A 27,921-nucleotide genomic window follows, 5' to 3' on the forward strand; every position below is an offset into this window, starting at 1 on the left:
ATAATATTTTATTCTAAAGTCAATAGGGAGCCACAGGAGTTTAGTTAGCTTGAGACTTCCCCAGATCTCTTTAATCTTAGTGCCTTCCTTTCAAGATGACAGCTGATTTATCCTATGTCTTGTTTGTATATAAATGATTGTGTGTTGTCACCCCAATAGAATGTAAGTTCTTTGAGGTAAGGGACTTTGTTTTTTGCCTTTCTTTGTATCCTCAGGGCTTAGCATATTGTGTGCCCCATAGAAAGAACCTAAAAAATGTTTATTGATGGATTCACTAAGGGGAGTGATATGGTCAGAACTCTGCTTTAGGAAAATCAATTTGGTGATTGTGGAGGATGGGAAAAGATTTGAGGCAGTGAGATTAATTAAGTTTTTGCAATAGTCCAACTGAAGAAGCTGGCTTCAGGAGTATCTGAATAACAATGGGGGCCACATCAGAGTGGAGTAGACATTCAGGTAATGTGGAGAGAGAAGCAAGTTTTGACAATTGATTAGATATGTGGACTGAATGGGAGTGAGACATTAAGTTTGTTACTAACTATGTGAACCTGAGTGGTTAGAAGGATGGTTGTGCCCTTCTCACTAACAGGGAGGCATGGGGTAGGCAGCAAGGTGGCACAATGAATATAGTGTAGTAAGGAAGACTCATCTTCCTGAATTCAAATCTGGTCTCAGACATACTAGCTGTGTTACCCTGGAAAAGTCACTTAGCCCTGTTTGCCTCAGTTTCCTCATCTGAAAAATGAGCTGGAGAAGGAAATGATAAGCCATTCCATTCTGCCAAGAAAACCCCAAATGGACTCATAAAGAGTCAAACACAACTGAAACAACTGAACAACAAAGGAACAGCATCTATCATGTAGACTAGTCTATCTTTCCTTTTCAAAAGTATTGAAATTATCCTTGAGACTTAATTGTCATGAAAACTAAGACTTTGGACATTGATTCATCTTCTCAGTGGCTTAAGTCCAAAAAACTAGTAAGGATATGAAAGCTTCTTCCTCAGTCTTACTAATAGACAAGGATGACCAACAAAGAGGCAGACAAATTAAATTCTAAACTGAATCAATGCCATATCCTGGCTAAATATTCTTTCTCTGCTATGGATGATTAAAACCCTTTTTTTTTCCTTAACTGTTAGATGGTGGATGAGTATCTCCTTTTCTTCTAATCTTGAACCCAAACTATCAGTCTAGTCTGAGTCAGCCTGGCCTATTACAGGGGAAAGATAATTTTAATGAACACTCTGATGCAAATAGCAGGCTATCCATGCTTGTTCTTCTGATATAATTTATTCTGTCTCACTGAAAATGAAAGAGTAGGGTCTTATTCATTGACTACTGTTTCCTACAAAGTTGGAAAAAGTTCATAAAAAGTTCCTTTTCCCCCTTCCCCAGGTCTTCCCCCATATATCTCCCTATAATAGCTGAAGGATCCAAAGCCAAGGAAAGCCAGTGGTGATAGGAGATATTGTGGAGAATTTATCAATAATGGTTCTAGGGGTCTGTTTAGTTATACTAAAGATAAGTCCTTGACTGTCTATCATAGGGTGGTAGTCCCAACTTCAATTTGAGAAGCCACTGCCTTATACCTCTAGAAGTATATGATTTTTGAGATTGGATGAATTATTTTGATCTCTCTCTTCTCTCCTTCCTACCTTTCCTCCAAGCTTTAGATATGTTTTACCAGATCCTAAAACTATTCATCAGCCCAATCAGTTGTCTTTTATCTGTCTTCCTATCCTTCCTACCAAGGTAGATTCTGGATAGATGTAGGTGGGGTGGGGGGAGAGTGGGAGGGTCAACCAGGGAGGGTGTATTAATTTTTAGTTATGGATAAATTTCTCTTTACCCAGGAGAAAGATTCTTGGACTGACAGTATTTGAAGGTATTTGATCCTTGGGTTTGGGTGAGTAAGAATGAGATGTCCTTTTAAGAATCAACCAGGATGTTGGTGAGTTTAGGATAAGGTGGGTCCCTGAAACTGGATGAGCTCAGTCCAGAAATCTGGTGTTTTTGTGATGTCATCTGAGGCAAGCAATTAGAGCTACAATTCAAAGAAAGATAATTACAAGTGTCATAGTTCTCAGCTGGTGAATAGTACTGGAGGTCATAAGAGCTGTTGGGCTCAGGGATGCCACCACTGCTTGCCAAGCTGCTACCTGCCTAGAATTTTTGATATTTTTTATGTTTTTATGGGTCAGGCACCAATAGAAGACTTCATTTTCCATATCATAAATTATATCAAATCTGCTGCCCTGCTCTGGTAGGGGACTGAGGCTAGGTCACAGGTTCAAGGTTCATTTCCAGCCACTCAAGAGAGTCAGGTCAGTATCTCCCCTTTGGGAAAGTGTGGGATGGGGACAAGGGTGTATTCCTGGTGGCAGTGGTGGTGGTAGTAGGATGCTGTTCAGTGATTAGAATGCAGTGAATGTCTTTGCTCCCCCCAAAAAACCCAAATTTGGACAATCCTTTACTTTGGTGGGGGAGCATGTAAGTAGCCCAGAGAGGAAATAGTTTATCTATATAGTACATCTGTGTAGCTGGATGATTCAGGGGCCTAAAAATTCAAGACCTTGATGAAAATGAGGTGTAGGGATCTCCCAGGAAGAATCAGTCAAGTATCAGAGTCAGAGCTACCCCCTTTCGTAATTTTGTGTTTGTTGTTGAGAACTGTCAGATATTAGTTGTATTGTGACAGGTGCTTTCCTAAGCACTTTATAATATTAATTTATTTGATTCTCATAACAGCCGTGGGAGAGGGATGCTGTTATTATTTCTATTTTATAGTTTATCTTCATGTTACAATGAGGAAACTGAGATAGGCGGACATTGACTTGCCCAGGGTCATATGGCTAGTAAGTGTTAGAAGTTGAATTTCAAATCAGTCTTGGTGACTTCAGGTCAGTAGCCACTGTCATCAATTAGTAGATGGTTGATGAATTCTAAGTCTGATGGGGGAACAAGTTTGTGTCCTCAAAGAATTCCCAGTCACTTAGGAAAAAAACACAGTCCTTGTCCTCAGGGAGCTTCCAGTCTATTGGGGGAGAAGAGACTGAGGACAGTCTGAGATGCAGAGTCAGAGGCTGAAAAACAGAGAAATATAGTATCACCTGGGTCTATTGAGTAGGTTAAAATGAGACTCATATGGATTGTATTCTTGAAGGTCATATTATTTTATTTTTTTTCATCAAATGACAGAAATGCAAGGTCTGAAATGAGGAGCAGGTGGACCATCAGAGGAAGGACAAATTTTGGTGTATTTGTTAAACCAGGCCTTCTTCTCTTGCCATCATCTCCTCTGTATTTCAGTTTCCTTCAGGAGTCGTATTTTCCATTCTATCAGTCCTTTCACTGCTTTCAACCCCCTTTCTTCTTTGCTCCCAGGACATTCTTCTAACTTGTTTCCTGAAACCACTCTTTACTGAACATGCCTGACACCCCAATAGAAGACTCCATCTTCCATATCATTCATTGCTACCACCTCTATGCTGCCAGAGAGGGGGATGTGGACACCCTAAGCCTGGACGAACTCAACGCCCTGCTCACAGAAAACATGCCCCGATTCATGGAGGGTCTGGTATGACTAGGGAGATGCCAGAGGATCCTGGGTCAGATCCCTGGGGGGGAATGCATTTAGAATGGGACCTCCAGGATAGTTCTGACTGTAGGTAGGAAGGTTTATTTTGGATGGGTGTGGGGAGAGTTAGGAGGAGGAGTTGGGGGAAATGAAATTGCTCTTTAACCTGGTGGGCATAAGCTGTGAATATATGCCCTAGACCTACTCTTGATTCTTAAACTTGACCAGACCTTTTATCCTGATCCTAATTCTACCTAGCTTCTGCCCTTGCTCAACCCTGCCTTTAATCTCAAAATTCAAACTTTTTTCTTATCCATGCCTCAGGGATGTCCTTGCTGGTAGGTCTAAAATCTTTGTCCATTCCTGACTCTAATTAAAATTCAGACTTTCATTCATTGAGTTCCACCCCCTCCTTTTGGATCTTCAAACCTCTTAGCCAGATTTATTTTTTCCCTTCTTCCCTGGAGGGAAGGGGAATATGGTAAAGATAGAGATAGGAATGGGAAAGGTAACTGTAAATCCCTTTTCCTCTCTGTTCTCAGTTCCCAGGAAAAGACTTTGAGAGTGAGAAAATTAATTTGTGATTTTCTTAGTATTCCTGAATCTGGAGGCAAGTCTGACTTCTTTCCTCCCCTTCCTCTCATTGACCCAGGCATCCCTTACTTCTAGGAGTACAGACTACCTAAGGCTACCATTCCCTTCTCCTACCCCCCCCCCCAAAGTCTTTGGAATCCCGTTGCTTTTGAATTTAGAACCAAATTCAATCTCCATTTTCTTCAGTCTCCTTCTATGTCACTGAGCCAAGTCCAGCTCAGCTCCTTAATTAAGTTAATGAGCAGGTTCTTCAGGAAATGCCTGGAGTATGCTGCCTGTTCCAGGATATTTATTTAGTTTCCTGCCCAGAGGTTTTTTTAGAAGTTAGCTAATCTTTCCAGAGGTTCCTGCTAGGAAAACAATTCTATGCACTTTATATCTTTCCCTTAGTTTCAGGCAAAGAAAGTGGAGAGGAGGCGAGGCAAACTGACTGGGAGGTATAGATCAGAGTCCTAAATGGAGACTAATAATAACATTTATATGATGCTTACAAACATTATCTCATTTGATCCTTATAATCCTGGGAGCTTGGTGTTATCATTGTCTTCATTCTACAAATGAAAAAGCTGAGCCAGGCAGACATATGATAGCTTACCTGTGGTAACACAGCTGGTAATCTGTCTCAGGTGGGATTTGAACTCAGTTCTAGGGCTCTATTCATTTTATCACAGGCAGGGAACCTCACTGCCAGGCTTATAACCTTATGCTTCTATAGGATGATCCTTACCATTTAAGAGTTAATTGTAGGAGCAGCTGGGTGGCACAGTGGATAGAGCACTGGCCCTGGAGTCAGGAGTACCTGAGTTCAAATCTAACCTCAGACACTTAATAATTATCCAACTGTGTGACCTTGGACAAGCCACTTAAAACCCATTGTCTTGCAAAAAAAAAGAGTTAATTGCTTATGCTGTTTTATAAATTGTAACCCATCAGTTGGGGAAAGAATTGAATTAGTTGTGGTGAATGGTTGTGATGTTCTTAGGAAAACATGAAATGATGAAGAGTGAAATGAAGAGAACCAAGAGAACAATGTAACAATGTTATATTAAGAACAACATCTATGAGTAATAGTCATTTTTGACTATTATAAATATACAAATTAAAAATAAAGGACATATGAAGATAGATATTATCTGCATCCAGAGAGAGAACTGATAAATAGAATTATGTAAAGAATAATTTTACAAAGATATACCCATTGTATATGGCACATGATGATAAGAGATCATGGGAGGTGAATTTTAAGGGGGGGGGTTGGAAGCAGGAACAATGGTATAATTGAACCAGAGTCAGATAGAGAGCAGAAGTTCCATATTAAGAATGAGATTTAGGAGGGGTAAGAGGGAACCATCAAGTTCATCAGCCAGGGATAGATTTCCTGGAGGAGGCAGAAGTGTAGGAGTGGAGGCAGATAACTGAGAGGAGGCAGATTACTTACCAAGTATGGGGAGGAGAATGCAGGGCAAGCTTTTTTATTACCAGGACCACAAAACTCTAGGGATTTGTCTGTCACTGCACCCCTTCTTTCTTTCTATTAGGTTCTTGCCCTGACTCTTCATGGCTAAACTCCTTGGCACACTTCCTTATCCTCTTATTTGTCTTCTTCTTGTCTATCTTCAGTCTTAGGATACTAAGGTCAGGTGTGACTTTTAACACCCATTGTTGTTATTGTTCAGCCTTGTCTGAATCTTCATTATCCCATTTTTAGGGCTTTGCCATTTCCTTCTCCAATTCATTTTACAGATGAAGAAACTGAGGCAAACAGGGTTAAGTGATTTGCTCATGGTCACACAGCTAGAATGTTTCTGAGGCCGGATTAGAACTCATGTCTTCCTGACTCTATGCCTGGTGTTCTATCTACTGTGCCATCTAGCTGCTCTTTACCTACTTATGTGACCCACCCTTATTTAATTCTATGTTTTAGGATACTAGATCTTGTTATCTAAAAGCTGGAGGGACCCTAGATGCCATCTAGTCCAATGACCTAATTGTGCAGGCAAAGTTAAATAACTTGTTCAAGTTCCTACCAGTACTAAATGTCTAAGGGGGAAGGGGGAATATGAACCTGGATTATCCTATCTCCAGTTTAATGCCCTATCTACTAGGCCATGATGCTTCTTCCTAATCAAGGTCGTTGTCTTTTGCTTCCCAGTGTTCTTCCTCTCTTCCCAGGTCAGCAAGGTGGCACACTGTTTAGATGACTGCATCTGCCTGAATTTGAATCTGATCTCAGATACTGGTTGGGTGATACTGGGCAAACCCTCTTTGCCTTAGTTTCCTTATCAGTCAAATAAGCTGGGAAAGGAAATGGCAGACTATTACAGTATCTATGCCAAGAAAATCCCAAATGGGGTAACACAGACTCAGATACAGTTGAAACAACTGAACAACAAAGGCCTGCTTTATTTACTTCATTAGAGTGGAAGTTCCTTGAATGGAAGTTCTCTGCAAGAGACTAGAAGAGTTATGGACAAGGGGTTGGGTGGAGTCACTAGCAGGGTAGAAAACCCTGAAGTTAAAAGACCTGGGTTTGGCTTTTGGTCCTGAGAATTGCTAATTAGGTGAGTTTAACAGCTTAGGTAGTGCTGCAACAGTTGCACTATTCATTAGTAGGTTTGCACTACTTACCTTAAAGGATTGTTCCGGAAAGTACAGTTTGTGGGCTCTTGTTATTTTTTTATTTACACCGATAAGGGGGTTTAAATAAAGTAACTATCTTTGGGGTTCACTACTAGTCTTGCCCTGACTTGTAGGTAGAACCTGAGTCTGGGGGGCAGTTCTAGATCAAGAAGGAGAAAGAGAGATTCCTCTGGCCTCAGAAAATTCAGTCTTGTTGGAGGAGACCTATTCTCTGGGAGTTCCTAGTCTGATGGGGGAGGTATTCCCTGAGCTAGAAGTTCTGGACCAGTCTATTGGGTGAAACATTATTTTGGCTATCATAGTGTCACATTGTTGACTCACATTGAACTTGTTGTCCACTGACAACCATAGATTTTTTTTTTTATAAGGCAATGAAGTTAAGTGTCTTTGAGTAGATGTTTAAAATTGTTTATTGATTGGCCTGGGGAAAGCTGCTGCACCTCTCTCTAAACCTCAGTTTCCTTCTCTGTAAGACAGGATAAATGATAATTATACTTAGTCATTTTTATGAATTATTTTGACCATCTGAGCAAGATAGAGCATGGTAGAGACAGAGATATTTAATGTCTGTCAATCTGATGATACTGATTGATCAATCATGTCTGCTGCTCTGCTCCAGGGTCGGAGTCAGCCGGAGTATATGAAGCAGCTATTTCAAGTGGCGGACAAGGACAAAGACAATCAGATCTGCTTTGAGGAGTTTATCTACATCATGGGAAAAGTGATGAAAGATTATCACCTGCAGTACCACCGGCAGCTGTGTGCCCACTACTGCCAGGCAAATAGCCTGTACTAAGGGATGCACCAATTCCTCCTGACTCCTTTCCCTCCCTAGTGACTCTGGGGTCTCAGTGATCCCATCATCTGTGGCTACCAGGTTATGTAGGATGACAGGATCAGGGATACTCTTAGAACCTGAGTTTGACTGACATTTTATAGCTGTTTGACCACAGGCAAGTTATTTCACATTTCTCAAAAGAGGTTTCCATCTTTGTAAAATGAAGATATCAGCTTCACAGGATTGTTGAGAACATTACTTTTGTAATCCCAAAAGGTTATAGATATGAGAATATTTTTCAGTTAGGGACTGGGGCTGGGAATGGGGAAGATATTTCAGTTTGTAAAACAAAAACAAGGTTAGAAATGGAACAATGCTTTTTTTGCATGAAGGTGGGATGTGAATATGGGTGGGAGGGAGGGATGGAGGCATGCAGGTGCCTATTGCTTCCTATGAGCCAATGACTTAACTTCTCAAAGCCTCAGTTTCCTCATCTGTAAAATGTTGACAACAGTACTTGCACTACCTACCTTAAAGGATTGTTTTGGAAAGTACAGTTTGTGGGCTCTTGTTATTTTTTATTTACACTGATGGGGGTTTAAATAAAGTAACCATCTTTGGGGTTCACTATTAGTCCTGCCCTGACTACCCACTTGTAGGCAGAATCTGAGTTTGGGGGAAAAACTACCTCCAGAAAGAGGAAGAGAGATTTCTCTGGCCTCAGAAAACTCAGTCTGATGGAGGAGACCTATTCTATGGGAATTCCTAGTATGATGGGGAGGTATTCCCTGAGCTAGAAGTTCTGTACCAATCTGATAGGTGAGACATTTTTGGCTATCATGGTGTCACATTGCTTACTTACAGTGAACTTGTGACACCCATAGATTTTTTTTTGGCAAGACAATGAGGTTAAGTGATTTGCCCAAGATCACACAGCTAAATGAGTATTGTGTCTGAGGCTAAATTTGAACTCGGGTCTTCCTGACTCCATACTCACTGATCTATCAACCTGTCCATGTGTCATCAATTCCTTTATTTAAGTCATTGCCACCCCAGATCAAGATACAGCCAATCAAAGGAGACTACCCTACCCAAGTGGATGTATTGGGCTCCATGTTAGGCAAAGTGAGCATATTCAAAAGGTTCCCATAAGAACAGCTCCATGTTAGATCTGGGCAAACCCAGCAACTGGGCCATGGCAATCGTTTGTACATTTAATAAATTTATCTTCATCTTTCCCAAGAATATTATGACTTGAATATTATGACTTTACAAAATGATTGCTAAGATCTAAAAGCAAACTGTATCTAAAGTATCCTCCTTATGTTTTATTTTATTAACCCTGTCAAGGAGTTACATATACTGGCTCCTGGTACTCACTTGCTTCCTTTCCTACATATATCCCAATAATCTCTTAAATGATTTAGGGTTTTCCCATAGAAATCTTAAGCTCATTGACCGATAGTTTGCAGATTCCCCTACATATAACTTGGCAAAGATACTAGAGATGATTGCATTGCCATTTCCTTTTGCAGTTCATTTTATAGATGATGAAACTGAGGCAAATAGGGTTAAATGACTTATTCAGGGCCACACTGCTAGTGTCTGAGGACAGACTGAACTCAGGAAGATAAGCCTGACTGACTCCAGGCCCATGACTAAGTGGTGCAGAGGTTAAAGCACTGGCCCTGGAATCAGAAGGAGCTGAGTTCAAATCTAAACTCAGACACTTGACACTTAATAACGGTGTGACCTTGGGTGAGTCACTTGATCCTGATTGCCTCACAATTATGTGTCATCTTCAGTTGTCCTAATTCATATCTAGTCACTGGAACCAGATGACTCTGGAGCAAAAAGTGAGGCTAGATTTGGCACAGGGTCCCCTCACTCAAATCCAATTCACTTGCTTGTCATGACATCACCTTCCTGATATGATCTTCTTTGAGAATGAAGGGCAAACATCAATCAACCAATCATCTATCCACTGCAACCCCTACCCTGTTCCTCCTACCAGAATACTGCCTTCTATAGTCTCTTCTGCTTGTAACTCAATAAGTTCATCCAAATGAACAAATATTTCTTGTTAACACTGTTCATCACAAATACCAGTTTAAAAGACAAAGCAAATATTTAAAATAAACTAAGACAAACCGACTTCTAGGAAACAAACTAATCTGCCTGTACCCAGAGGAAAGGCTTTAAGTTCCAAAGGAGAGAAGGGAAATAAAGACCTATTGCCTTGGGGTTTGCTTTTGGGGGTCTTCACAGCACAATCTGCTCTGACCCTTTTGCAATGTCAGCATGCATAGCCTCCTCACTTTTGGAGTCCTTATGCCCTATCAATTTGAGTGCCTACTCTTCTAGCTTCTGATGGCTTCTCTGATCCTGCTCTCCTCCAGCTCTCCTCTAGGAGCTGGGTTCTTTATTTGACTGATAGAGCCAAATGGTGAAGCCAGTAAAGTAGTATAGATGAAAGAGTGCTGGACTTGGAATTGGAAAGACAAGTGCAAATCTGGGCAATTTGCTTAGCCTCAATCTACCTCAGTTTACTCAACTATAAAATGGGAATCATCATATATTTACCTAACATAGTTGTTGTGAGGATCAAATAAGATATTTGTAAAGTGCTTAGCACTTTATTCTTAGCACTTATTCTCCTTCCAATTCAATTAGGAAAATTCTTATTTTTAGGAAATATTTCTTAAATATCGAATATATGTTTTTGCACATATATATTTTAATTTATATGTGATTTAACATATTAAAATATCATAAACTCTTATCTTTTTTTTTTAGTTTCTATAAATATTATTTGAGCCATAGAGTAAGGGTAGAGAAGTAAGTCAATTGATCCATCACTACCTCAAGTAGAGGTCCCACTGCTTCTTTCACCAGGTGGTTCAGTGGAGAGTGCCAGGCCTGAAGTTAGACACAGCTTTCTGATTTCAAATTTGATCTCAGACTTACTTAGCTGTGTGACCCTGGGCAAGTCCCTTAAACTTATTTGCCTAAATGTCCTCATCTGTAAATGACCTCCAGAAGTTAATGGCAAACTACTCCATAATCTTTGCCAAGAACACCCCAAAAGGGTTCACAAAGAATCTGACATGACTAAAAATGACTGAACATGTCCTGATCCATAAGTTGTGAAACCTATGACCCCTCTCATAAAAAAGAGTTGATGCTCTTAAAGCCCATATTAGGAATGAATGTAGCTGTAAAACTTGTGCCACCCTTATCCTTGCCCCTTGACAAAATAACTTTCTTAATATAAAGAAAACTAGAAGTTTCATATTTCATGAATATTTCATATAACTACTGGTTATAACCTTTAGATAACTTTCTTAATATAAAGAAAACTAGAAGTTTCATATTTCATGAATATTTCATATAACTACTGGTTATATAACCTTTAGATGTTTCATAAAGACAAACTTAGATGACTCCAAGGCATTGTTTGAGCTCACACTATGTATGTACCCCAAATAAACCTTCAACCCCTTCTCTTACACACATTCACACCCTTCTAAAAACTACTGGTTAGCCAGCTTTAGCCAGAGAAGACCAGTCAACTTGGTTATTAAGGCTGATTTCCTAGTAGGATGGGGAAGCCCACCATTCTCAACCCAAGGGGAGCCCCCCATCTGGTAGCCTTACTATCTGGTAGTTTATAGGTAGTCCTTTTCAGCATGGACAGCTTCTAACAGACAGTTTCCAGCAGTCCTGCCCAACACCACCCCTGGCCCTAGGCATTTATACCTGCCTTTAAAATAAACATTGTGTATTGGGTATCATTCTTGATTGGACCTGAGTTATTCCCAGCACTGGTACTTTATATCATGAGTTGACACTGTCCAGTCCTAGTATCTCTCTTCAACTCCAGTTCCTCATCACCAACCACCTCCTGAACCTTAGAATTAGATGCTGATAGTTATCTTAAACTAAATGTGTCCCAAACTAAATTCTCGATCTTTTCCTCTGAGTCCATCCACTTCCAAATTTCCCTATTGCTGTTGAGAGTATCATCATCCTGGCCCCCACTCAGGTTCTTGTATCCATTCTGTATATTCCTATGTATGTATATATTCAAATCCAACTTCAGATACTTATTAGCTGTGTGACCCTGGGCAGGTCACTTAATTCTGTTTATTTCAATTTCATCACCTGTAAAAGGAAATCACTCTAGTAGCTTTGTCAAGAAAACTTCAAATGGGATCACAAAGACTTGAACAATCCTGAAATGATTGACAACACAGTAGATAGAACACTGTCCTTGGAATCAGGAGGTTGGGAATTTGAATTCAACCTCTGACACTTCCTAGTTGTGTGATCTTGGGCAAGTTATTTAACCCTGATGCCCTGCATCCAGGGTCATCTCCAGTCATCCTGATTCATATCTGGCCACTGGACCCAGATGACTCTGGAGGAGAAAGTGAGGTTGGTGATTTAGCACAGCATCCCCCTCACTCAAAATCCAATGCCCATGCTTATCATGGTATCACCTTCCCTGATGTCATGGTCTTCTTTCAAAATGAAGGATAAATGGAAGCAAAGCTTTCTCTCTTTGCAGATGATAATGATGGTATACTTAGAGAACCAAAAAAAAATCATCTAAAAACTATTTGAAACAATTAATAAATTCAGCAAAGTAGCAGGATATAGCATAAACCCATACAAATCATCAGCATTTCTATATATGAACAACAAAACCTGAGTAAGAGATAGAAAGAGAAATTCTATTTAAAGTAAGTATAGACATGAAATACTTGGAAATCTATCTCCTAAGACAAACCCAGAAACTATATGAACACAAATATAAAGCATTTCTCACCCAAATAAAGTAAGATCTAAATAATTGGGAAAATCTCAATTACTCATGGTTAGGTTGAGCTAATTCTACTCAAATTAAATTATTCAGTGCCATGCCAATCAAACTACCAAATAATTGTTTTTACCAAACTAGAAAAAAATAGTAACAAAATTCATCTTGAGCAAAAAAAAAAGATCAAGAATAGCAAGGGAACTGATGAAAAAAATGTAAAGGGAGGTGACCTAACTCTACTAGAACTAAAACTATACTATAAACTATACTATACCAAAACTGCCTGGTACTGGTTAAGAAATAGAGTAATGGATCAGTGGATTAGAATAGGTTCAAAAGAAACTGCAGTAAATGACTACAGCAATCTACTGTTTGACAAACCCAAAGACATCAACTCCTTGGATAATAACTCACTATTTGACAAAAATGTTGAGAAAGGGGCAGCTAGGTGGCCCAGTGGATGGAGCACTGGCCCTGGAGTTGGGAGGACCCGAGTTCAAATCTACCTCATACACTTAATAGTTATCTAGCTGTGTAACCTTGGGCAAGTCGCTTAACACATTGCCTTAAATAAATAAAAATTAAAAAAATTGTTGGGAAAACTGGAAAATAGTATGGCAAAAATTAGGGAAAAATTAGGCATAGACTCACATCTCACACCTTATACCAAAGCAAGGTGAAAATGGGTACAGGGTTTAGACATAAAGGGCTACACTATAGATAAATTAATAGACCAAGAAATACTCTATCTATTAGATCTATGGAAAGGGGATAATTTTATGGCCAAACTAGAATTAGAGTACATTAAAAACTGCAAAAAGAATGATTCTGGGGACTTCCAGCCAAGATGGCAGAGAGAAGACAGGCACAGTTCTAAAGTCTCCTGATCTCTTCCCCATCTATCACATGAAAAAAACCTCTTAAAAGAAATCCGACCCACAAAACCTAGAAAGAAAAGCCAGGAGAAAGAACATCTAACTCAGGATTTGTCTCCTGCATCAGCTTTGGCTGAATTCGGGCGGGTGAGTCTGGGCTCAGAGGGAGGATCAGCCCAGGATCAGTCAGATTAACAGCTGAATTGGAACCCCGAGTCTGAGGGCCGGAGAGCCGGACCTGCTGGATCAGCAGTGGGGCTGGATGAAAGGGGCTTGGGTCTGCGGGGAAGCAGAGGCGCTGGTGTTGGTGCTGTCCCCCTGGAGCTTGGGGACCAGGCTGGGGGGAGAGTCCTGGTGCAGGAGAGCTGCAGACACCATCCCTGGGCTCCTTGGGTCTGAGAAACTCTGAGTCCATGCCTCCATTGCACGGAGGCCCCTTCCCAAACAAACAAATGCAAACTACTTTTGCCTCAGGCCCAGGTGTGTGAGCAGAAGAACCAGCCCAGCTGAGGAATGACCTCAGGCCAGGGTAAAGCCCACCATTGATTGAAGGCAGAAGAATTCAATAGCTCCAGCTCCTCCCTTCAAGCAAAGGGAGAAGGCCTCTCAACCAAGATCACAGACACTCCAGAGAGGGCAACCAGCACCTCCTACTGGCCAGCCAGAGAAACTGCACTCAGTAAAGCCTTTAGAGATCCCAAGCCCAGGTGAACCAGCCCCACCCAACTCAAGGTCTTAGCATAATGAAGAAGGGTCAGCAGAAAGGTGGATCCATAGAAAAATTCCTGGAAGGGAAAGACCCCAACCCAGAGAGACCTGGAACATCTGAGGAGAATACAATCTGCTCTCCAGCACAGAAAGACTTCCTTGAAGAAATAAGGAAGGAGTTTAAAAATCAACTGGAAAATTTGGGGGAGACAATTAATACCTTGCAACAAGAAAACAAAACCTTAGAAAGTACAATTGGACAAACACAAAAGGAGAATAAATCTCTCAGATCATCAACTGGACAATTACAAAATGAAAATAAATCTTTCAGATCATCAATTGGACCAATACAAAATGAGAATAATTCTCTCAGATCCTCAAATGAGCAAATGCAAAAAGAAATTAATTCTCTCAAAACCTCAATTGGTCAAATGGAAAGCACTTTCAAAAGCAGAATTGACAAATTGGAAAAGGTTAATGAAGAAAACTCCTACCCCCAAAAAACAATGGAGTCTACAGAAACTGCTGACTCCACGAGTCAGCAAGAGTCAGTTAAACAAAATCAAAAAATAGAAAAAATAGAAGCAAATGTGAAATACCTCATCAACAAAACCACTGACCTCGAGAATAGATTGAGGAGGGGAAACCTGAAAAACATAGGACTTCCTGAAAACATTGAAGAGAAAAAAAGCCTGGACTTAATATTACAGGATCTAGTGATGGAAAACTGCCCTGACATCATCGAATCAGAGGGCAAAGTAGTTATTGAAAGAGTACATCGATCCCTACCAGAAAAAGATCCTAAAAGGAAAATACCAAGGAATGTTGTGGCCAAACTCCAGAACTATCAGATAAAAGAGAAAATCCTGCAAGCAGCCAGAAAGAAACAATTTAAATATCAAGGAGCCACAGTAAGGATGACGCAGGACCTGGCTGCATCAACTTTAAGGGATCGAAGGGCCTGGAACGAGATATTTCGAAGAGCACGGGAGCTTGGAATGCAGCCAAAAATCTACTTTCCTGCAAAGCTGAGCCTTCTCTTCCAGGGAAAAAGATGGACATTTAACAAAATGGAAGAATTCCAAAAATTTCTGGTGAAAAGACCAGAGCTAAACAGAAAATTTGGATATCAAACAGGAGGTTCAAGAGACACATGACAAAGTAAAAAAAAGGGGGGGGCAGTAAAAAGGAAAAAAATGCAATCCAGCAAGTTGAAACTGGCTATATCCCAGCATGGGGGGGGGGGTAGAGACTCTCATAAATCCTGAGAAATGTAACTCTAACAGAGAGAATATACCTAGCCAGAAATGATGGACATCCATGACCTATCCATGAGACTGATAACTAATGGGATGTAACTGGCTTTAACTCCACTGGGTAGAAAGCCTCTAATAACTCTCAGGAATTTGGACTCTATTCAACAGAATATACTGAACTAGAAGGGACAGACATTCAGAATTTTCTATGACTTTGATAGAATAATCTAAAAAAAATACACTACCTCCCTAAAAAGGGGGACAGGAAGGAGACAAGAGGAGGGAGGGGATTGAATGGGACAAATCTCATTACACTAAGAGGTACAAAAAAACTATGGTAATAGAGGGGAAGAAGGGAGTAGAGGAGAAACACCTGAATCTTCTTCTCATTAGACTTGGCTTAAAGTCAACCTACACATACTCAGTTAACTTATAAAAAATCTAACCTTTCAAGAAGTAAAAGGGGAAAAGGGGAGGGGGGAACAGAGAAAGGGAAGGGGAGTGGAGGAAATAAGGGGAAATAACAAAACGAAGGGAAGGGAACAGGGAAAGGCGAAAGAAAGGGGAGGGAGCGATATAGGAGGGCAAACACACTGAAGGGGGTGGTATTCAAAAACAAAATACTGGGGAATATGGATAAAATGGGGGGAAAGGGGGAAAATACAAACAGAGGGAAGATAGCACAGAGGGCAATAAAGAATTAGTAATCATAACCTTAAATGTGAATGGGATGAACTCTCCCTTAAAATGTAAGCAAATAGCAGAGTGGATTAAAAACCAGAATCCTACAATATGCTGCTTACAAGAAACTCATTTGAAGCAGAGAGATACATATAGAGTAAAGGTAAAAGGTTGGAGCAAAATATATTTTGCTTCAGCTGAAGTAAAAAAAGCAGGGGTAGCAATCCTTATCTCAGACAAAGCAACAGCAAAAATAGATAGCGTTAAAAGAGATAAGGAAGGAAACTTTATCCTCCTAAAAGGTACCATAGACAATAAAGTCATTTCAATATTGAATATATATGCACCCAGTGGGACAGCACCCAAATTCTAAGAGGAGAAGCTGAAAGAATTACAGGAAGACATAGACAGCAAAACTCTACTAGTAGGAGACCTCAACCTCCCGCTATCAGATCTAGATAAATCAAATCATAAAACAAACAAGAAAGAAATTAGGGAGGTAAATAGATTGTTAGAAAAATTAGATATGGTAGACTTATGGAAGAAACTGAATGGGGATAGGAAGGAATATACCTTTTTCTCTGCAGTACATGGAACTTATATAAAAATTGACTATGTACTAGGACATAAAAACCTAATGATCAACTGCAGAAAGGCAGAAATAGTGAATACATCTTTCTCAGATCACAATGCAATAAAAGTCACATGCAATACTGGGCCAAGGAGATATAGACCCTGAGCAAATTGGAAACTGAATAACCTCATCTTAAAAAATGAGTGGACCAAAAAACAAATTGTAGCAAGAATTAACCATTTTATCCTAGATAATGATAATAATGAAACAACATACCGAAACCTATGGGATTCATTCAAAGCAACTCTCAGGGGATATATTATAGCTCTAAATGCTTATATGAATAAATTGGAGAAAGAGGAAATCAATGAACTAAACATGCAACTAAAAAAATTAGAGAAAGAACAAATCAAAAATCCCCAATCAAATACCAAATTAGAAATTTTAAAAATCAAAGGAGAAATTAAGATAATTGAAAGCAAAAAAACTATTGAATTAATAAATAAAACCAAAAGTTGGTATTATGAAAAAACCAATAAAATTGATAAACCTCTGGTCAATTTGATTAAAAAAAAGAAAGAAGAAAACCAAATTGCTAGTATTATAAATGAAAAAGGTGAACTCACCACCAATGAGGAGGAAATTAAAGTAATAATTTGAAATTATTTTGCCCAACTTTATGCCAATAAATTTGATAATCTAAGTGAAATGGATGAATATTTACAAAAATATAGGTTGCCCAGGTTAAATGAAGAAGAGATTAAATACCTAAACAAACCTATCTCAGAAAAAGAAATTCAAGAAGCCATCATTGAACTCCCCAAGAAAAAATCTCCAGGGCCTGATGGATTCACAAGTGAATTCTACCAAACATTTAAGGAACAATTGGTTCCAATCCTATATAAACTCTTTGGAAAAATAGGGAAAGATGGAACTCTGCCTAACTCTTTCTATGAAACCAATATGGTATTGTTACCTAAACCAGGAAGAGTTAAAACAGAGAAAGAAAATTATATACCTATTTCCCTGGTGAATATAGATGCAAAAATCCTAAGTAAAATCTTAGCAAAACGATTACAACAAGTCATCACTAGGATAATACATTATGATCAAGTAGGATTTATTCCAGGAATGCAGGGTTGGTTCAATATTAGGAAAACTGTTAGTATACTCAATTATATCAACAACAAACCTATCAGGAATCATATGATCATATCAATAGATGCTGAAAAAGCTTTTGACAAAATACAGCATCCATTCCTATTAAAAACACTAGAGAGTGTAGAAATAAATGGACTGTTCCTTAAAATAATTAGCAGTATCTATCTGAAACCATCAACAAGCATTATATTCAATGGGGAGAGGCTAGAGGCATTCCCAATAAGATCAGGGGTGAAACAAGGGTGCCCATTATCACCACTACTATTCAATATTGTATTAGAAATGTTCACATCAGCAATTAGAGAAGAAAAAGAAATTGAAGGAATGAGAATTGGGAAGGAAGAGATAAAACTCTCACTCTTTGAAGATGACATGATGGTCTACCTAGAGAAGCCCAAGAAATCATCTAAAAAACTACTGGAAACAATTAGCAATTTTAGCAAAGTTGCAGGTTATAAAATAAACCCTCATAAATCCTCAACTTTTCTATATATGTCTAGCAAGAAACATCAGGAAGAGCTAGAAAGAGAAATCCCATTCAAAGTAACCTCAGACAATATAAAATATTTGGGAGTCTATTTGCCAAGGCAGACTCAGAATCTTTTTGAAAACAATTATAAAACACTTCTCACACAAATTAAATTAGATTTAAATAACTGGGCAAATATCAACTACTCATGGATAGGTAGAGCTAATATAATAAAATGACAATTCTACCAAAACTAAACTATCTGTTTAGTGCCCTACCAATCAAAATTCCAAAAAATTACTTTAACAAGTTAGAAAAAAATTGTAAGTAAATTCATATGGAGAAATAAAAAGTCAAGAATTGCCAGGAGATTAATGTAAAAAAAAGTGCAAAAGAAGGTGGCTTAGCCCTACCTGATATAAAATTATATTATAAAGCATCAGTCATCAAAACTGTTTGGTATTGGCTAAGAAATATAGTGGTGGACCTGTGGAATAGACTAGGTGTAAAAGCAGGAGATGATTATAGTAATCTGATGTTTGATAAACCCAAAGAGTCTGGCCATTGGGATAAAAACTCCCTCTTTGTTAAAAATTTCTGGGATAATTGGAAGTTAGTATGGAAGAAACTTAGATTAGACCAACACCTCACACCCTTTACCAAGATAAAATCCAAATGGTTACAGGACATAGACATAAAAAACAATACTATAAGCAAATTAGAAGATCAAAGACTAGGCTACCTGTCAGATCTATGGAAAGGGAAGCAGTTTATGACTAAGGAAGAGTTGGAGAACATCACCAAAAACCAATTAGATGATTTCGATTACATTAAATTAAAAAGCTTTTGCACAGATAAAACCAATGTAACCAAGATCAAAAGAAATGTAGTAAATTGGGAAACAATCTTTACAACTAATGATTCTGACAAAGGACTCATTTCTAAAATATACAGAGAACTGAGTCATGTTTTTTAAACAAAAAGCCATTCCTCAATTGAGAAATGGTCAAAGGATATGCAAAGGCAATTTACAGATGAGGAGATCAAAGTAATCCATAGCCATATGAAAAAATGCTCTAAATCATTAATTATTAGAGAAATGCAAATTAAAGCTTCTCTGAGGTACCACCTCACACCTCTCAGATTGGCCAGTATGACTAGGAATGATAATGATCATTGTTGGAAGGGATGTGGGAAATCTGGGCCACTATTACACTGTTGGTGGAGCTGTGAACTCATCCAACCCTTCTGGAGAGTTATTTGGAACTATGCCCAAAGGGCAACAAAAACGTGCATACCCTTTGACCCAGCAATACCACTACTGGGTCTATACCCTGAAGAGATGAGGAAAAAGGGTAAAAACATTACTTGTAGAAAAATATTTATATCAGCCCTGTCTGTGGTGGCAAAGAATTGGAAATCCAGTAAATGTCCTTCAATTGGGGAATGGCTTAGCAAACTGTAGTATATGTATGTCATGGAACACTATTGTTCTATTAGAAACCAGGAGGGATGGGATTTCAGGGAAAACTGGAGGGATTTGCATGAAATGATGCTGAGTGAGATGAGCAGAACCAGAAAAACACTGTACACCCCAACAGCAACATGCGAGTGATATTCAACCTTGAAGGACTTGCTCATTCCATCAGTGCAACAATCAGGAACAATTTTGGGCTGTCTGCAAAGGAGAGTACCATCTGTATCCAGATAAGGAGCTGTGGAGTTAGAACAAAGTGCAAGGACTATTCCCTTTAATTTAGAAAAAAAGCAGATATATTATTGTCTGAGCTTGTTACCTCTTAGACTTCTCTTCTCTTTAAGGATATGATTTCTCTCTCATCACACCCAATTTGGATCAAGGTACAACCTGGAAACAAAGTAAAGACTGACAGAGTGCTTTCTGTGGAGGTGGGGGTGGGGGGAGGGAAGCAAGATGGGGGGAAAATTGTAAAACTCAAATAATATATTTAATAAAAATAAATTTAAAAAATAGAATAATTTTGATATAATAAATTGAAAAGGTTTTGCATTAATAAAATCAATGTTGCCAAAATTAGAAGGAAAGCAGAAAGCTGGAAAACAATCTTCACAACTAGGAATTCTGATAAAGGTCTCATTTCTAAAATATTTGGAGAATTGCATCACATTTATAAGCTTACAAGTCATTCCCCAATTGACCAAATGATAAATGGTCAAAGAATATGAACAGACAGTTTTCAAATGAAGCAATTAAGGCTATATATAATGATATGGAAAAAATGCTCCAGACTTCTGGCCAAGATTGCAGAGAGAAGATGGCACAGTTCTAAAGTCTCCTGATCTTTCCCCATCTATCATATAAAACAAACCTCTTGACAGAAATCTGACCCACAAAACCCAGAAAGAAAATCCAGGAGAAAGAACATCTACCTCAGGATTTGTCTCCTGCAGCAGCATTGGGAGAATTTGGGTGGGTGAGTCTGGGTTCAGAGGGCAGATCAGCCCTGGATCAGCCAGATTAGCAGCTGAATTGGAGCCTGGGTGTCTGAGGGCCCGAGAGCTGGACCTGCTGGGTCAGCAGTGGGGCCAGACAGTGGGGGCTTGAGTCAATTAGGGAGCAGAGGCACAGGTGTTGGTGCTGTCCCTCTGGAGCTTGCAAACAGGGCTGGGGGGAGAGTTCTGGTGCAGAAGAGCTGCAGACACCATCCCTGGGCTCCTCTGGTCTGAGGAACACTGAGTCCATGCCTCCATTACAGCTGAGGCCTCTTCCCAGAACAAACAATTGCAAACTACTTCTGCCTCAGGCACAGGTGTGTGAGCAGAAGAACCAGCCCAGCTGAAAAACAGGGAGAGGAATGACCTCACCCAAGGGTAAAGCTCACCATTGATTGAAGGCAAAAGAATTCAAATAACTCCAACGCTTCCATTCAAGCTAAGGGAGAAGGCCTCAATCAAGGTCACAGACACTCCAGAGAAAGCAACCAGCACCTCCTACTGTCCAGCCAGAGAAATTGCATTCAGTGAGTAAAGCCTCTAGTGATCCCAAGCCCCTGTGAACCTGCCCCTCCCCAACTCAGGGTCTTAGCAAAATGAAGAAGGGTCAGAGGAAAGGTGGATCCATAGAAAAATTCTTGGAAGGAAAAGACCCTAACTCAGAGTGACCTAGAACCTCTGAGGAGAATACAATATGGTCTTCAGCACAGAAAGAATTCCTTGAAGAAATAAGGAAGGAGTTTAAAAATCAACTGGAAAATTTGGGAGAGACAATTAATACTTTGCAACAAGAAAACAAATCCTTAGAAAATACAATTGGACAAATACAAAATGAGAATAAATCACATCATCAATTGGACAAATACAAAATGAGAATAATTCTCTTAGATCCTCAATTGGGTAAATGCAAAAAGAAAATAATTCTCTCAAAACCTCAATTGGTCAAATGGAAAGCTCTTTCAAAAGCAGAATTGACCAACTGGAAAAGGAGTTGCAAAAAGGTTAATGAAGAAAACTCCTCCCTAAAAAGAAGAATGGAGTCTGCAGAAACCAATGACTCCATGAGACAGCCAGAGCCAGTTAAACAAAATAAACAACATAGAAAAAATAGAAGAAAATGTAAAATACCTCATCAACCTTGAGAATAGATCAAGGAGGGGCAACCTGAGAATTATTGGACTTCCTGAAAACATTGAAGAATAAAAAAAGCCTGGACTTAATATTACAGGATCTAGTGATGGAAAATTGCCCTAATATCATGGAACCAGAGGGCAAAGTAGTTACTAATAGAATACATCAATCTCCTCCAGAAAGAGATCCAAAATGAAAACACAAAAGAATGTTGTGTCCAAATTCCAGAACTATCAGATAAAAGAGAAAATCCTGCAAGCATCTAGAAAGAAACAATTTAAATATCAAGGAGCCACAGTAAGGATCACACAGGACCTGCTGCATCAACATTAAGGGATTGAAGGGCCTGGAATGAGATAGTTTGAAGAGCAAGGGAGCTTGGAATGCAGCCAAGAATCCACTATCCTGCAAAGATGACCCTTCTCTTCCAGGGAAAACATGGACATTTAATGAAGTGGAAGAATTCCAAAAATTCCTGATGAAAAGACCAGAGCTAAATAGAAAATTTGGACATCAAACAGGAGGTCCAAGGGACACATGAAAAGGTTAAAAAAAAGGGTGGGTGGTAAAAGGAAAAAAAAACTGCTCTCCAATAAGTTGAAACTGGCTATATCCCAGCATGGGGAAAAAGATTCTCATAAATATTGAGAATTGTAACTCTAACAGAGAGAATATACCTAGCCAGAAGTGATGGACATTCATGATCTATCCATGAGACTGCTATCCAATGGGATGTAAGTGCCTATAACCCTACTTGGGAGAAAGACTCTAATAACTCAAGAATTTTAATTCTATTAGATAGAATGTACTTAGCTAGAAGTGACAGATACTCAGAATTTTCTATGATTCAGATAGAATGATCTAAAAAATACTACCTCCTTAAAAAGGGGGACAGGAAGGAGACAGGAGGAGGGAGGGGATTGAATGGGGTAAATCTCATTACACTAAGGGGTACAAAATACCTATGGTAATAGAGGGGAAGAAGGGAGGAGATGAGAAACACCTGAATCTTCTTATCAGACTTGGCTTAAAGTCAACTTACACATACTTAATTAACTTAAACATAACCTTTCAAGTATTAAAAGGGGAAAAGGGGAGGGGGGATGATAAAGGGAGGGGAGTGGGGAAGAAAAGAGGAACTAACATAAGGAAGGGAAGGGAAAAGGGAAAAAGGGAAAGGGGAAAGAAAGGGGAGGGGAGATATAGGAGGGCAAACACACTGAAGGGGATGCTGGGGAATATGGATAAAGGGGGGAAGGGGGACAACACAGAGGGAAGATAGCATGGAGGGCAATAAAGAATTAGTAATCATAACTTTGAATGCGAATGGGATGAACTCTCCCTTAAAATGTAAGCAAATAGCAGAGTGGATTAAAAACCAGAATCCTACAATATGCTGCTCACAAGTAACTCATTTGAAGCAGAGAGATACATACAGAGTAATGGTAAAAGGTTGGAGCAAAATATATTTTGCTTCAGCTGAAGTAAAAAAAGCAGGGGTAGCAATCCTTATCTCAGACAAAGCAGCAGCAAAAATAGATAGCGTTAAAAGAGATAAGGAAGGAAACTTTATCCTCCTAAAAGGTATCATAGACAATAAAGTTATTTCAGTACTGAATATATATGCACCCAATGGGATAGCACTCAAATTGTTAGAGGAGAAGCTGAAAGAACTACAGGAAGACATAGACAGCAAAACTCTACTAGTGGGAGACCTCAACCTCCTACTCTCAGATCTAGATAAATCGAATCATAAAATAAACAAGAAAAAAGTTAAGGAGGTAAATAGATTGTTAGAAAAACTAAATATGGTAGACTTATGGAGGAAATTGAATGGGGATAGAAAGGAATATACCTTTTTATCTGCAGTACATGGAACTTATACAAAAATTGACCATGTACTAGGACATAAAAACCTAATGATCAACTGCAGAAAGGCAGAAATAGTGAATACATCTTTCTTAGATCACAATGCAATAAAAGTCATATGCAATATTGGGCCAAGGAGATATAGACCCAGAACAAATTGGAAACTGAATAATCTTATTTTAAAGAATGAGTGGAATAAAAAACAAATTATAGAAAGAATTAACCATTTTATCCTTGATAATGACAATAATGAAACAACATACCGGGGGTGGAGCCAAGATGGTGACAAGGGAGGATTGTCTCTTAGGCGCTCTCTTATAAAACTTATAAACTAAGGACTCTAACTAAATTTTTGAGAGACAGAACCCACAGAGGGACCCAGTGAAGCAGTTCTCCTACTCAAGGCAACCTGGAAAAGAGCAGAAAGGCTCTGCTCCCTGGGGTTGGAGGGGCAGCCCACCAGAGCAAAAGAACTTGAGCCTCCTGGAGGCAGCTCCAGGGTTCTGGGAGCCACGGCTCACAGCAGCAAGGGTTTCCTGACCTATGCTCTGGGAAGCACGGAGCAGAACTTGGGAGAATCTGCAGGAGGACCTCTGCCAGAGAGAGCCCGTGAAGCCCAGCCCTCAGGGCACACAATGAGCAGCATGGCCAAGGAAGCCCAGATCCAGGAACAGGAAGCAGAAGCTGGTAAGCAGGAGCCCCCAGGGCATGAGTGCACTGAGCCTAGGGAGGGAGTGGAAAGAGACTGCCCAGCTCTGTCCTCTGTCCCTGGAACAGGACTCTGGGGTTCTGACCACATTCAGATCCTGATCGCAGTCTAGCCCCCCCCCCCAATGGAATAGCAGCCTCCCCAACCTCAGCCCCATGGAAGAGGGGGGCATTTATGGTCATTCACAGACCAGGAGGGAGGACAGAGTCTCACACACTGAGATCCTTGTGGGAGTGTCCCAAAAGCTCAGGAAGCACCCCCAAACCAGGCTCAGGCTGGGAAAATGAGCAAGCAGAGGAAAAAGAGGAACATCACTGACAAATATTTTTCCTGTGATCCCAAGAAGGATCAAAACACTCAATCTGAAGATGAAGAAGCACAAGCTCCTGCATCTAAAGACTCCAAGAAAAACAGAAATTGGGCTCAGGCTATGACAGAGCTCAAAAAAGACTTTGAAAATCAAATGAGGAAGATAGAAGAAAAACTGGGAAAAGAAATGAGAGAGATGCAGGAAAAACATGAAAATGAAGTCAGCAGCTTAGTCAAGGAAATCCAAAAAGATGCTGAAGAAAATAGCATGCTAAAAACCAGCTTAGGTCAAATGGATAAAACAGTTCAAAAAGTTATTGAGGAGAAGAATGCTTTAAAAAGCAGAATTGGCCATATGGAAAAGGAGATAAGAATGCTCTCTGAGGAAAACAAATCCTTTAGACAAAGAATAGAACTCAAGGAGATTGATGAATTTATAAGAAATCAGGACTCAACCCTCCGGGTGCTGGACCCCAATGTGGTGGCCGGTGTAGGGTTGGGTCTGTGACTGCCACGCCTCCGGCACCCCTGGGGCCACCTCCTCACTTCCAGGAGCCTGTTCCACCCCATCAGGACTGAGGACAAGGAGCAGAAGCCTCCAGAGATCGAGTCCCTGTGCATGAACTGCTACGGCAACGGGATGACTCAGGTTCTGCTAACCAAGATTCCCTTCTTCAAAGAGATCATTGTGAGTTCTTTCTCCTGTGAGCATTGTGGTTGGTCCAACACAGAGATTCAGTCTGCTGGTAGGATCCAGGAACAGGGTGCATGCTATACCTTGTCTGTTAGGGTCCCTGAGGACACGAACCGAGAGGTGGTGAAAACAGATTGTGCCACAGCAAGGATCCCAGAATTAGATTTTGAGATTCCTGCTTTCAGTCAAAAAGGAGCTCTGACCACTGTTGAAGGATTAATTAGTCGAGCCATCTCTGGTTTAGAACAGGACCAACCGGACTGCAGGGCAAAAGGAGAAACCATGGCTGGGAAAATTGATGAGTTTATTGCCAAACTGAAGAAACTGAAGTGGGTAGAATCCCCATTCACTTTTATCATTGATAATCCCTTTGGGAACAGTTTTGTGGAGAATCCCCATGCCCCTAGGAAAGATGATGCTCAGCTGATCACACACTATCCCCGAACTCCCCAGCAGGGGGACGTGTTGGGTCTCAAGACTGAAGAGCCTGAAGAGAAGTCTACTGATCCTGTAGATGATCTCAGCAATGAAGTGTTACAGTTCAACACTAATTGCTCTGAGTGCAATGCTCCTGCCACCACCAACATGAAATTAGTACAAATTCCCCACTTTAAGGAGGTTATCATCATGGCGACCAATTGTGTGGGCACTGGACTAATGAGGCAAAGTCAGGAGGAGCAGTAGAGCCTTTGGCACTAGGATCACCCTTCATGTCACGGATCCCTCAGACTTGACCAGGGATATATTGAAGTCTGAGACATGCAGTGTGGAATTCCCAGAACTGGAGTTTGAGTTGGGCATGGGTGCCCTTGGAGGCAAGTTTACCACTTTGGAGGGACTTCTGAAAGACATCTGATCTCATGACCATGAACTCCTTTACATTGGGTGACAGGTCCAACCCTGACTGCACAGAAAAGTTGCAAGAATTTAGCCAGAAGCTAGATCAGATTATAGAGGGCAAAATGAATGCTCACTTCTTTCTGGATGATGCAGCAGGAAATAGCTATTTACAGAATATGTATGCCACTGAGGATGACCCAGAGATGAAGGTTGAGTGCTACAAATGCACATTTGACCAGAACGAGGATTTGGGACTCAATGACATGAAGGTGGAGGGCTATGAGACTGGACTGACTCCACAGTGGTAGCAGCAGGCTAAGGGCCAGGCCAGACAAGAGAACTACCCAGGGCCCCAGGTTTATTTATTACTGTTGTAATAGGTCAGAGGGACAGGGACAAGAGAACAGGAACTTTCTCTTTAATGGGAACACCTAGTCTGGGTCCATGAAGCTGTGCATACTTTCAAAACAATTCATGATGCAAATGCACGTCTGTTTTGTTACTGACCTTATTTTGGAGGTTTTGTATTGGTTTGTGAAGAAACTTGGAATTGAACTCTGTCGCAAGTTACTATTTTTTTCTTGTTAAAATATTACTTTCCTTCCCTACTTCTTCTTTTTATAAGGAAGGGACTCCAAGGAGTTGCTTCGGGCTAGACTTGGAGAAATGGATGAGTTGGGACACAAACAGGAGTTGCCATTCTATAGCTATTCTAGCTTTTAAAAATGGGAGGAGCCATGTGGGAGATGGGGAAGGGCTGGAGTCCTGGTATCAGACAAGAAAAAAGGTTGCCAATAAAATTGCTGTTTTCAAACAAACAAACAAACAAACAAACAAACAAACAAGAAATCAGGACTTGATACTTCAAAACGAAAAGAATGAAAAATTATAAGAAAATGTGAAACATCTTATTGAAAAAACAACTGATATGGAAAACAGATTTAGGAAAGATAATTTAAAAATTATTGGAATACCTGAAAGTCATGATCAGGAAAAGAGCCTTGACATGATTTTCAAAGAATTACTACAGGAAAATTGCCCTGATATCCTAGAAGCAGAGGGCAAAATAGCAATGGAGAGAATCCACCTATCTCCCTGAGAAAGACAAGTCAAAGAGAAAATATTATAAGCAGCCAGAAGGACACAATTCAAATATCATGAATCTGCAGTCAGGATCTCACAGGACTTAGCAGCAACTACATTAAAAGCTCATAGGGCTTGGAATATCATATTCTGGAAGGCAAAAGAGCTTAGAATGCAACTGAGAATTGACTATCCAGCAAAACTGAATGTCCTCTTCCAGGGAAAAAGATGGACTTTCAATGAACCAGGGGAATTTCAAATGTTCCTGTTGGAATGGCCAGAGCTGAACAGAAGGTTTGATCTTCAAATACAGGACTCAGGTGAAGCATAGAGATTGAAGGAGAAAGGGAAAATATGAGGGACTTAAAGATGATGAACTGCATGTATTCCTGTATAGAAAAATGACATTGATAATACTCATATGAACCTTCTCAGTTAATAGAGCAGGTAGAAGGAGCTTTTATAGTTGAAGCACAGGAGAAAGCTGAATTTGAAGATAAAATATGGTGTAAAAATGGAGTCAACAGAAAAAAGGGAAATGTAAAGGGAGAAAGAAAAAGAAGAGGGGGAATAGGCCAAAATATTTCATATAATAAGATTTTTCTTTATTACAATGAGCTATTGAAATAATATGGAAGGGGGGAAGGCAAGGGGGAATGAGGGAATTTTCACTCTCA

General features: G+C 39.9%; 1 protein-coding gene and 1 pseudogene across 1 annotated transcript; both read left to right on the forward strand.

Annotated features, from left to right (window-relative positions):
* The first annotated feature begins 2,116 nt into the window (after positions 1-2,116).
* LOC141511273 (protein S100-A15A-like) lies at positions 2,117-7,900 on the forward strand. Its single transcript, XM_074220511.1, has 3 exons — positions 2,117-2,326; positions 3,387-3,579; positions 7,433-7,900. Exons 2-3 carry the CDS (start codon positions 3,430-3,432, stop codon positions 7,607-7,609), a joined length of 327 nt encoding a protein of 108 aa, XP_074076612.1. The 5' UTR covers positions 2,117-2,326; positions 3,387-3,429; the 3' UTR covers positions 7,610-7,900.
* Positions 7,901-14,502: 6,602 nt separating this feature from the next.
* LOC141512020 (zinc finger protein ZPR1 pseudogene) lies at positions 14,503-26,469 on the forward strand (annotated as a pseudogene).
* The last annotated feature ends 1,452 nt before the right edge of the window (positions 26,470-27,921 follow it).

This window comes from Macrotis lagotis, chromosome 2 (assembly GCF_037893015.1).
Source record: "Macrotis lagotis isolate mMagLag1 chromosome 2, bilby.v1.9.chrom.fasta, whole genome shotgun sequence".
In the NCBI taxonomy this organism is placed as follows: domain Eukaryota; kingdom Metazoa; phylum Chordata; class Mammalia; order Peramelemorphia; family Peramelidae; genus Macrotis; species Macrotis lagotis.

What these genes read in the sequence shown, in the direction of transcription:
- LOC141511273 (XM_074220511.1), top strand. Translation starts at nt 3,430, where the DNA reads ATGCCTGACACCCCAATAGAAGACTCCATCTTCCATATCATTCATTGC. An exon ending in CCCGATTCATGGAGGGTCTG is followed by an intron (nt 3,580 to 7,432) that starts GTATGACTAGGG and finishes GCTCTGCTCCAG; the next exon opens with GGTCGGAGTCAGCCGGAGTA.